Below are 12,170 nucleotides of genomic sequence, written 5' to 3' on the forward strand. Positions count from 1 at the left end.
GACTCGTGGGAAATGTAGTCAGCATACTCAGGCAAAAGTGCCCTCTGGTGCTGATGAAAGGCACCTTTAAATAAAACACATTATAATTATTACTGTTGCTGTTTGGACGTGTTTTCTCAGAATTGTGAGTTATAAAGTCAGAGTTATACACAGTTGCTAATTTATATTTCTAGTTTTTATATTCTCACTCTTAATTATTAATTCATTTTTTCTGGCTTTCTCTTCATCTGCTTGTTTGGCGCACCTGTATCCTGCTGTCCAATCATTCCTCTCCTATGTCTTTCTGGTTGTTTTTGTTGTCAGTGTGTTTTTGAACTGGCGATCCCAGCTTTTGTTCGTTCCAGCTTCTCCTGTTTAGTCTTAGAAACCGTATTTTGCTCGGTTCGCCTTCAGTGCTCGCTCACCTTGGATGGTCTCTCTGGATCTGAACTTTGTCTTGTTTTTCCACTCAGCCCTGTCTGCTCTTCACTAGACCTTTCTCCTGCCTGCTGTTTTGGATTCATTGCCTCTCTTTTCTCCTGGAGCTAACATTTTAGGTTAGACACTCCAAGCGTGTGAACTCGATCAGTTTTTAAAAAACCCTAAAAATATTAAAGTTTCAAAGATGAGCGTTGTGGATGATTTAATAACTACTGACTGTGGAATCTGGAAGATGATGTACCACGTCCGCATGGCACGACTTAGAGAGACGCTCAGCTCTGTTCAATAATTAAAAGCACAAAACATTTCTAAGGGAAAATCTCAAATGATTCTGATATAAGCCAAGAGGAGGCTGGTTTTCAAGCATGCGCCTGACCTATACGTGGTATGTCATCCGCCACATCGGTTTCTGGATTCCACAGTCAGCAGAAGTGAAAGAAATGTTTGAAATATGTATTTTATCTTACGGAAATAGATGGATTCGCTACAGGAGGCCTTTATTGAGTCCTTAATATGAAAAGAACGAATGACACACGGATTCTCTTTAAATATTTCAGTTTTTGTTTGTTTTGCTCCTGCATCACCTCTTCAAGGACTTCAGGCATTTCTGAAAGGACAACCCAAAGCCCTTGAGATGCTGATTGTCTCATAAACACTTTTCTGTGTGTATATCGCTGAGGATAAGCAAATAAATGGTGGAATAAACGAGGAACGGCGCGCATTGATGAAGCTTACACGATTTTATTTGAAGAATGTAATTTTTTTTTTCGTGAAGATGCAGGAAACGCATCGGTATGAGATCAGGTTTATCATTTAAAGAATAAATAGTAAACTTTACAGTAAATCAGTCACACAGAAGAATGTTGTAGGAGTTAAAAACCATCAAAAGCATGAAGAAATCCAATCTTGCACATCTGCAAACACAATGCAGCGATTTTAGTTTTTCTATGCTTTCGATATATGCTTGTTCAGATGACAATATCCAGAGAAAATTGGGTCATATAGTCCAGGGCGTAGTTTATAATCTGTGATTAGGTTCTGGAGCGACTGGGCATCAAGATAGTTGACTTACACTTCCTTTAACAGGGCAAGGGCGTCCTCTACAACCATTGTAAAGACACAGGGGTGCACAAAGAGGAGGACTTCATGCTGCCATGCTCGACCCTTAAACGCAAATTGAAGAAAAGGTCTGTGTCAAGGAAGAATCGAGACATGGAAGTACAGAGTCCTTCAGGTCAAGCTGATCAGCTCCGGGGAACAGGAAAGAACCAGGGCAGGCATGGTCGTGAACCACAGCCCACGCAGAGGAACCAATCATCTCACTGCAAGGGCTCAGGACTGGGACTAAGAGCAGTGGAAAGATGACACAGCAAAATCACCGCGAGCCAGACAAAACAGGAGCTGCAGGAGGACTCAAAGATCTGCAGGGACTAGCAGAAAAAGCCAGCCTGGTTAGTGACAAAGGGAGCTCCTCCCATCCCCGTGAGGAGGAGAGAGAGGCGCTGCTATGGCGACATGCTCATTCATCAACAGATGCATAAACCATCCACAAACACAGCTTCAGCCCAGACCAGACCAGAACGTGGCTGTCAACAGAGGATAGGAAGCGACCGGCTGTTTCTTGACGCCATCCAGAGCAAGCTTCAGTTTCCAGCTTCTCCTCTTCGTTTCTGTGCAGAAATAAGCTTTGAGTGGGAAACATGCAGACGCTTGGCCCCCAAGGATGAGTTAACACTTCTCTCAGAGCAAATCAGGGCTTAAAGCAAGACCCCAGTCTATCGTCACAACATACGTAACTCGTAGTGACTGACAGATAGGAAACACCATCTCAACTTCTCTGAAGAGCTCCTTAGGTACAATTACATCCTCCCTATCTAAGCTTAAAACTATGTTTTGCAAAATGATTAATATCTCTTTTGATTAGGTTTAGTGCCATTAAAATGACATTTACACCAGTGTATTTGCTGTAAGCTAAACGAAATCTGAGAAGATTGACTGGACAAATTTGAATTGTTTCCTTTTAAAACGAGCCACTGGTGCTTGGACCCTGATGATTGATGCTGTTGGACTTACTATTTTCTGCAGTCCATGCGCATTCTTTTATCGAAGAGGAGACACAAATTTATATTCCTTATCATTTATTCAACAGATGCATATGATACAAACATCAGCTGCTGAGTTCATTCACACAGGAAAAGTGCGCTCACACTCCAGCAGTTCTCAATATTTATCGTCGTCTCTCTTCAGTTCACACCCCCTATAGTTATCTGACTCCATCGCCTCATTCGGTGTTGTATCCTCTTTTCAGGAAAGCTGACCTCCTCATTCCATCTGTGACCTATAGAACCTGAAGAGAGACATACATGACCCTGACCCTCTCAACTCTCAAGCATGCAGCTTGCTTATCACTCCTCTGCACTCAGACATAGGCAAGGGACGTTAGCTGACAGTTCCCTGTTGAACTAACAATATATTGCTTGCACAAACACCATGCTGCTTAAAAATATATTTGCTACTTTGTATTTAAATGCCATAGCTGATTATAATGCTCATAATAAACTGTGAATTAATGCAAACCGTTTGTATAATTGTAAAAATAAAACATCAATAATAATAATTCATAAAGGATAGAAAATATCCCACGATGCTTAATGAGATGTTTTATGCATTTATGTGTAGTTTTATCATACTTTTCTACATTAATGTTAACACAAAGTTCTTGCAAATGTTTTAATCTGTTTTCTGTTGTTTTTCTCCTAAAGGTGCATGCAAATATCTAATCCCAGTCTATTAGGGTCGGGTTGGACCAATCACAGTCGATTAGGGTCGGGATGGAGTGTGTGTGTGTGTGTGTGTGTGTGTGTTTTGCAACTTTAATCAAGTTTATTACGAGGGTTCGCTAATAAATAGCTAACGGGTTTTTAATAAAATATATTCCTATTAAATTTCTGCGAATTCGAATCCATTATGAATTAAAAATTAGACGCTTAAAAATGAGATGAAGCTCAATTCTCAAACAATTAGCGTTATTATGATATTTCCTGAAGTGAACGCGGTCTTGTTTTTCCCGTTAGACTGGGCGGCTTCTTTTTCTAGTAACGCTATACAAAACGGTTCCTTTTACACTGGTGTTTGTCATATTATTTTATTAATATATGGTTTTAATCATAAACAAAAAGACCTGTGAAGCCCATTTTTCACAAGTAGGCAGACGCATTTTCCAAACAGTTTTAGTTTTTCAGTAGAACAGAAAGCCTAATAAATGAATCATATGTCCATCGTGACCATCATTTAACAACATTTGTAAGTAGGTTATGTTAAAAGTATTCATGAACAACCAGTTTGAGAGATTTCTTCTCGTTTAAAAGCGTCTTACATCTGTTAAATCGTTTGTAGGCTTTTAAAAGTCTGCCATCTTAAAAACGAAGGACATTTGGAAGCATTTACGTTGAGTTTATGATCAAAATAAAGACAAAATTATTATTTGGAAAAGCTTCTTTACACTGTCCTACAGGAATGCGTTTAATATACGTTTTTTCAGGATTCTTTGATTAAATGAAAAATATTTATTATTATTATTATTATTATTATTATTATTATTATTATTATTATATTCATTAAAACTAGAAATGATAGAAGTAAAACCTCATTATCAGACAAAAATCGGATCATTTGCCCATTTCCTCAGCAGGTCGCATTAATATTGTCAAAATAAATCTTAAAAATAAAAACTCTTGTGATATTCCTTCTCCTTTTATTTATGAACTGTTATGTTTTTAATAGCGACCCGAACGTTGAGGCCGCTACCACATGAACCCGGGCTTCAGTATCTCCTCGGGGGTGACCGCCTCCATGTTTTTGGTTCTGTTCAAGTCCGTAGGAGGATGTCTCAGACGGTCATACCCGTGGCGTCTTCAACCCTCGTCATCCAGCTGCAGCCGGCGACGCACACCACCGCTGTCCCGACGCTCACCGCCGCTCCTGCTGCTCCTCTTCAGGGCCTTCAAGCGTTTCTGAAAGGACAACCCAAAGCCCTCGGGGTGATCTGCAAGCACAGTGACATTCATGCAATGATTCTTTTGTTTTTTTAGATGTTTTTCCAGCACGATCAAGTCTACAGTTGTGGTAAATCTGTATGTTTTCTATTGTTCGCTTCGCGAGAGACTCTTCTGTCGTCCGTGTCCCTCACAGACGGTCCAGGTAATGATCGGCGTGATGACTTTTCTGTTTGGCATCGTGTCTTCAGTTCACGCAGAACCCATCTTTATCTACAGTGGTCTTTCGTACTGGGGATCTCTCATCGTAAGAAACTACTACACCATTAAGTGTTCTGTCTTTCACGAAATAAAGTTACATGTTCCAACCCGAGCTTTCTGAACCTTTCTCTTCTCAGTACATCAGCGCGGGTTCGCTCTGCATCGCCGCCGAAAACAAAATGAATTCCCGCTCCGGTTTGTGTTTGGTATGTGCTGCACAACACTTTACTTTTAAGGGTACGAAGAACCGTGCGGGAAGTACAGAAAGAGGTTTAACGGCTCTTCTGGAAGCGTTTAGAAAAATTAATGTAGGGTTTTGCTGATTAATCGCACCGATAGCTGATTGTTAAACTATTGGTTATCTATAGTGTTCTGTGCTGCATCCATTGCTGGAGAAGCTGAGCTCTGTGGATGAAATCACTTTTATTTATATATCGTTTTTAACCATACAGAATAAAATAAGAGAATGGAGTGATGGTGGTGTATAACGACGAGATTAAACACTTATTTTTTTATTAAATGCAGACGGTTTCCGTAATCAAATTGACGATAATCGGTCAAATCGGTCGACCTCTACTAATTATTAAGTGTGTATTTAATCGAACTTCTTATACTTTTGTATGTGCATTACCTGGTTATCACGCTGTTTTAAAGTTCTGTTGTTTTTACGCCTGTAGGTGAGGGCTTCCTTGGAATGAACATCTTCAGCGCTATAACCGGCATTGCCATCATTTTACTTTTAATAGATTTGGTTATAGCAGCGTTGAATTACTGCGGTGATTATGACTGTTATTTGAACATCAAGTATGAGGTATGTCATCAACTTACATTAATTGTTTTACATTTAATGTTAAAGTGCGTCGCTATTTTGAGGAGCTGAAAATAAAGTCTTGAAGGGAATGGGAGAGGAGAATCTGATTGGTTTATTGCACTTTATATCCAAAATCCCCTATTATTTAAGAGAATAGGGACATCACATCTCGACTACGTGCCAGGGCTGCTTTCCTGCTGTTCAAAGAGCAAAAGTGGTTTAGATTAATCTCATTTAGATTAAAATAGGGCCGTATATGTTCATTCGAACTCTAAATCTGGCCCTTATAGGTCCTACTAGGATATCACATTTGATGATTTGTTAACAAGCATGCAAAGTTTTATGAAGATCATGGATGTTAAAAATGGTAATTTACCATATTTAGCTATATTTAAGAGGGTTTAATGTTGATTTTCCTCTCAGACTCTCTTAAAGGGAATCAGAGGTGTGTTGCTGATATTCTCCGTGCTTGAGTTCATCATCTCCATCTGTCTGTCAGCGTTCGCCTGTAAAGCCGACGCCTGCTGCTGTCCTCCTCAGGTGAGTCGTGAGTCAAATCAGGACTTCCCCTCTCCAGCTCAAACGCTACGTTACAATACAGTATTTACAATCTTGCTTTTCCTTCCTTAAATTCCTCCTAAAAGCGAGTCTTCTGCTACAGTGAGCTTTCTAAAGCTGAACTACTGAAAGCAGTGTATGGCATCTCACAGTAAAAGGCATAAAACACTACTGTATTTCTTCCAAAGGTGCAGTTTGCTCAGGTTTTACCTCCACAGTCGTCTGATGTGGTTCGTTTCCAGGATCTGAACAGATCTGAGGTAAGAGACGCTGGAGCACCGCTTTAATTAGACTTTTAATTGAAATCAAAAAAAGCATGACTTGAATTTTAGAAAGCATTATTCACTTTCGAGGTTCCTCTGATGTTCTTCTGAGCAGATTCAGTCACTCTTAACACACCGCAGGAAAATCTGACCAGATAATCCTCACAACCACGAGATGATCGGGAAATAACCTAGGATTGTCAGAAATCAGCTCAAAATCAGCCCAATATTAAGTAAAGATCATGTTTCAGAGGAGAGGAGCATTTTCAGATTTGGATGAAAGCTTTACGAAGGCAAAGTAATATTTTGAAGATTTCTCACCCCAAAATTTCAACGTGAGCAAATCAAATAAATACAGTTTGTTTTGATTTCATGATTATATCCCACGTGGAGCTTATAGGTTATAAATACCTTGTGTTTTGATCTGGTTTTATCTAAAGAAGATCTAACAACAGGATTGTTTATTACGCCGCTTTAGTCAATGACTGGGAGACTTCAAAATCAAATTCAAATTCAAATTCAAATTTTATTTGTCACATACACATACATACATGGTACGACATGCAGTGAAATGCTTTTTACAACTGTCCAGCATCAAAATAGAAAACAGAAAAACAGAATTTAAATATATATAAATATAAAATAATGTATAAAAATATGTATAAAAAGTGTGCAAAGTTTAAAAATAAAATGTAAATAAGTGTAGTGTAAAAAAAAAAAAAAAAATAAGTGTAAAATGTAAGTGGCTGTGCAAGTGTCCAGTGCAAAGTGGCTAGTGCAATTGTCCAAAGTAAGTGGCGAGTATCTGGGAAAGAGGGGTGAACATGGGAATCCCGGTAATTAGGTGCTGGGTGTTCTCTGGTTCAGACTCCGAATGGCCTGCGGGAAGAAGCTCCTCCTCATTCTCTCTGTGTTTGCCTTCAGGGAACAAAGCGCTTTCCTGAACGCAGCAGAAAAAAGAGTCCATTGTTGGGATGGCTGAGGTCTTCCACGATCTTCCTGGCTCTGGTACAGCACCGCTTGTTGTAGATGTGCTGCAGCACAGGGAGCTCAGTGCGGATGGTGCGCTCAGCTGACCGCACCACCTTCTGAAGGGCTCGCCTGTCCTGCATGGTGCTGTTTCCAAACCAGGAGGTGATGTTTCCCGTCAGGACACTCTCGATGGTGCAGGTGTAAAAGTTCCTGAGCACCTGAGATGGGAGTCTGAAGTCCCTTAAAGCGCCTCAGATGGTATAGACGCTGCCGGGCCTTCTTCACCAGGGTGTTAATGTGACAGGACCAAGACAGGTCCTGCGTGATGTGAACACCCAGGTACCGGAAACTGTCCACTCTCTCCACTGGGGTCCCGTCGATCTTGATGGGATGGTAAGAGCGCACCTGCTTCGTGCTGAAGTCCACTATTAACTCCTTTGTTTTGCTGACGTTCAGGAGCAGATTGTTCTCCTGACACCATCTCTCCAGGTTGTTGATCTCCTGGAGGTAGGCCATCTCATCGTTGTTGGAGATCAGGCCCACCACGACAGTGTCGTCAGCAAATTTAATGATGGTGGTGGAGTTTGTAGTGGCCACACAGTCATGTGTGTACAGCGAGTACAGCAGGGGGCTCAGAACACAACCCTGAGGGGCTCCAGTGCTGAGAGTGAGGGAGGATGAGGTGTGTTTTCCCATCCGTACGGCTTGTGGTCTGTCGGTCAGGAAGTTGGTGATCCAGTGACGCAGGGATGGGCTGAGTCCCAGGACCTCCAACTTCGAGGTGAGCGTGGAGGGAACTATGGTGTTGAACGCTGAACTATAGTCCACGAACAGCATTTTCACATAGTTCCCTTTCCTAAAATCCAGGTGGCTTGTGGTTGTGTGGAGGAGGTGTGTGATGGCATCCTCCGTGAGACCGGTTTTGGCGGTAAGCAAACTGAAGTGGGTCCAGTGTGTCCGGTAGTGATGCGGTGATGAAGTCTCTGACGAGTCTCTCGAGCACTTCATCACTACAGACGTCAGAGCTACAGGGCGGTAATCATTTAGGCAAGATGGTTGAGGTTTCTTCGGCACAGGAACAATGATGGACTCTTTGAAACATGAGGGGACTATAGACTGTTTCAGGAGAGATTAAATATCTCAGAGAACACCGGTGCTAGCTGGTCAGCACAGGCTCTCAGAACCCGACCTGTGATGCCGTCAGGTCCTGCTGCCTTCCTGGTGTTCACTTTCCTGAATGCCCTCCTTACGTCGTGCTCCGAAATGGTGAACGCGATTTCCTCTCCGGCTCTCTCGGCGTGCGTGCTGTTCATCATGCCGCTAGCGGCGCTAAGCGTGATTAGCTGCAGCCTCGAAACGAGCATAAAGGTGTTTAGCTCGTCTGCCAGAGAAGCATCCACGCTCTCCACTCTGGAGGTTGGCGTTTTATAGTCCGTGATGTTTCTCAGTCCCTGCCAAAGGCTCCTAGAGTCACTGTGTTGAAACTGTGACTCAAGTTTCCTCCCGTAGCGCCTCTTTGCCTCCTTTACCGCTCTGCGCGCACGCCCGTGACGACGCAGCCTTGTATTCAGACATATCCCGGTGACTATCCCCGTGTTATAGGCTGCGGGAGCGGATCTCAGAGAGTCGCGGATAGTTTTGTCTACCCACGGCTTCTGGTTGGGAAACGCCCTGATGACGGTTTTTCTACCGTGTCATCCGCTAGTTTCCGATGAATCCCACCACCGCTTCCGTGAACTCGTTGGCGCCCTCGGAGCTACACCTGAACATGGCCCAGTCTGCGTCATCCAAAGCGCCCCTGCAGGGCGGCCACCGAATGGTCAGTCCAGCGTGACACCTCCCTCTGTACCGGGCTTCCTGTTTCAGCCTCTGTTTGTAAACAGGTACGAGGAAAATGGCGGCATGGTCCGATTTACCAAACGGCGGGCATGATTTTGCCTTGTAGCTCTCTCTGAAGGGTGTGTAACAGTGATCCAGTGTCCTTTCGCCCCTGGTGGGGCAGGTGATGTGCTGGTGAAAGTTCGGCAGTGCGCGCTTGAGGTTTGCACTGTTAAAATCCCCAGCACAATGAGTGCGGCGTCCCGGTGCTGTGACTGGTGTGTTGTGAGGTGGTCGTGTAAGTCCCATATTGCAGCGTCCGTGTCCGCTTGAGGTGGAATATAAACGGCGCTGACTATGACCGAGCTGAATTCCCGTGGAAGATAGAAAGGGCGACATTTGATGGTCAGAAGTTCCAGGTTTGGTGTGCAGGAGCGTGAAAGAGGGACAACGCTCGCGCTGTCGCACCAGCGGTTGTTCACCATCAGACACACTCCACCTCTCCCGTTTCTTCCCGACTCCATTGTTCTGTCCATGCGGTAAACGGAGAAAAACTCGGCGGGTTGTATGGCGTGGTCGGTACCGCTGGGTTCAGCCATGTCTCGGTGAAGCAGAGGAGGTTGCAGTCCCGAATGTCTCTCTGGAACTTGATCCTTGCCCTGAGGTCATCGAGCTTGTTTTCCAGAGACTGGACGTTGGCTAACAGGACACTAGGTAGGGGCGCGGTGTGAGCGTGCCTCAACCTGTTCCTGACGCCGGCTCGCTTCCCTCGTGGACGCCGTGTGGGTCGCGCCCTTTGTCTTCGTCAGGATCTCGCTCGCCAGCATGGGTCCGGGTTTAAAAACGGCGAAAGTTGGGTGCATTGTACACCAATAGATATAAGAGTGGCTCGATCATATTTAGTGATAGCCATCTTATATAAAGAAAACCGCGCAGACTATCCAAAATACTAATAATTAAAAGAAAAACAAAAGTTTTGCGGAGCTGTCGCGACGGCAGCCGAACTCAACGGCGCCATCTTGTGTCACTTGAATGTTGAATGACTTGAATGTTTTATTGAAAGTTTATGTACATTTGATTAACAGAAACTGGTAAACTTTTCCCCGTGACGGCTCTAGTGAACATTTTTTTTGCACCCTTAAAATTTCATATTTTCAAAAAGTGTCCTGTCCCAAACCCTACATCAATGGAAATCTTATTTCTTCACATGTATAAATCTCTATTTATTTATGACAACAAGTAATCAAGCAATAAATCTAATCATATAGCGCTTATTTTTTTCTTTTCTTGCAGATACCCGTGACCAGCAGCTCTTTCATTCATCAACATCCTGCAGACGTTCCTCCACAATACACTGAAAGCAAATATGAATAAGTGTTCCCTCAAAAAAAAAAAAGGAACGTACAGGACATGTTCAAAAAATACATTTCCATACATGAGAAACTATACTGAAGTTGTCATGAGTGAGGGGCCTAATATATCACTGATACTTCAATACTTTTTCACTGTCACAGAATTTATTCAAAATTCATCATTAAAAATATATATTCCAGTTATATTCAAGGTGCAATTAAAAATTTCAATCCCATTATCTGTTATACTGGTAATATTGAAGTAGATTTAACCGTATAATATTTCCTGCCTGTTTCTTTTTGGCGACAGTATCTGAGACCGCCGGTCTCTCTCAGACTAACGCTGCCTTTCAGACTGTCACTGTCTCTGAGACCGGCACAGACTTTCAGACCAGAACTGCCTATGAAGCTAACTCTGTCTCTGAGACTGACACTCTCTCTAAAACTGGCGCTGCCTCATAGACCAGCACTGCCTCTCAAATGGACACTGCAACTCAGACCGACACTGCCTCAGTCTGACTCCACCTCCAATGCTTCTCAGACTGCCATTGTCTCAGAGACTGTCATTTAAACAGAAACTGCCGCTGTCTCTGAGGCAGCCCCTGAACATCAGACTGTCTCTAAACTGCCATTGGATCTGATACAGTTACTTCTCAGCCATCCACTGTCTCTAAGACTACCCCTTCCTGAAGACCTGAGCTGCATTTAACTTCCACCGTTTGTCCTACTGTCTGTATAATGCATTAAAAAAAAATAAAAAAATACATATATTACAAATACTTTGTACTGTTCTCTGTGGGAGTGGGCAGTGAAGTGCACAGCAGGAGCAATGCTAAATACAATACAATAGCGTTAAAGTGAATAGCAATGCTTTGTTATTTTATGTATATTCTTTTGAAAAGACGGTTCACGGATTTGCTTTTTATGATTTTTTTTGCACCAAAATGAAATCAGCTCAATTACATTACCTCCCAACTGTTTGACGTTCACTCCATGCTAAGCACTTTTTTGAATATCCTATTAGTTACATGGCTGTTATTAGCTTTTTGAATCTCAAGCTTTTGTTGGACAATACGTGTCACTCCACAAACAAACCAGACAGGAGAGTAGATTACCTTCAGAGGACTTAAACGTATATTATATTGTGTGTGCTGATGTTTTTCTGTAGTAGTTCTAACAGCAGTTTTGGTGCCAAAAGAGGGTTTGAGCTGTTAGTAAAACTGAACTGTTTATGGTCTCTTAAAATAGTAACAGTCAACTGTAGTGGTCATTAATTGGCCGTATAACCAAATCTAGTAAAAGAAACTAATGACAATGTCAGTGAAGCATTCACCTATAGGCGAACAAGCCAACATAAAACAGATACATAGTACATAATACATCCTCTCTGTGATGGTTTATTGCACTTTATAAACCAAAAACATCTATTTAAGAGAATAGGGACAACACATTTCGACTACGTGCCAGGGCCGTTTTCCTGCCATTAAAAAAGTGGATTAGACTTCGTGTTTAGATTAAAATGGGGCCGTATATGTTCATTCAAACTCAGTAAATCTGGCCCTTATAGGTCAAACTAGGATATTACATTTGATGATTTTATAAGAAGTGTAGCGGGCTCCCTGGTGCTATACAAGCATTGGAGTTTAAAGCTATTCAGTAGTTCAAGACCCAGTCGATGGATAGCCGTACCGTACCATCTGTCTTGTGGACTACTACTATG

The 12,170-nt window shown here is 42.5% G+C and overlaps 1 protein-coding gene across 1 annotated transcript; it reads left to right on the forward strand.

Moving 5' to 3' along the window:
• Nucleotides 1-4,300: 4,300 nt before the first annotated feature.
• On the forward strand, nt 4,301-11,021 carry LOC122335880. The gene is made up of 7 exons (XM_043233648.1): nt 4,301-4,460; nt 4,612-4,722; nt 4,814-4,968; nt 5,331-5,487; nt 5,911-6,027; nt 6,234-6,305; nt 10,761-11,021. The coding sequence occupies exons 1-7, from the start codon at nt 4,305-4,307 to the stop codon at nt 11,019-11,021; spliced, it is 1,029 nt and encodes a 342-aa protein (XP_043089583.1). The 5' UTR covers nt 4,301-4,304.
• The last annotated feature ends 1,149 nt before the right edge of the window (nt 11,022-12,170 follow it).

The sequence above is a fragment of the Puntigrus tetrazona genome, unplaced genomic scaffold (assembly GCF_018831695.1).
Source record: "Puntigrus tetrazona isolate hp1 unplaced genomic scaffold, ASM1883169v1 S000000905, whole genome shotgun sequence".
NCBI lineage: Eukaryota > Metazoa > Chordata > Actinopteri > Cypriniformes > Cyprinidae > Puntigrus > Puntigrus tetrazona.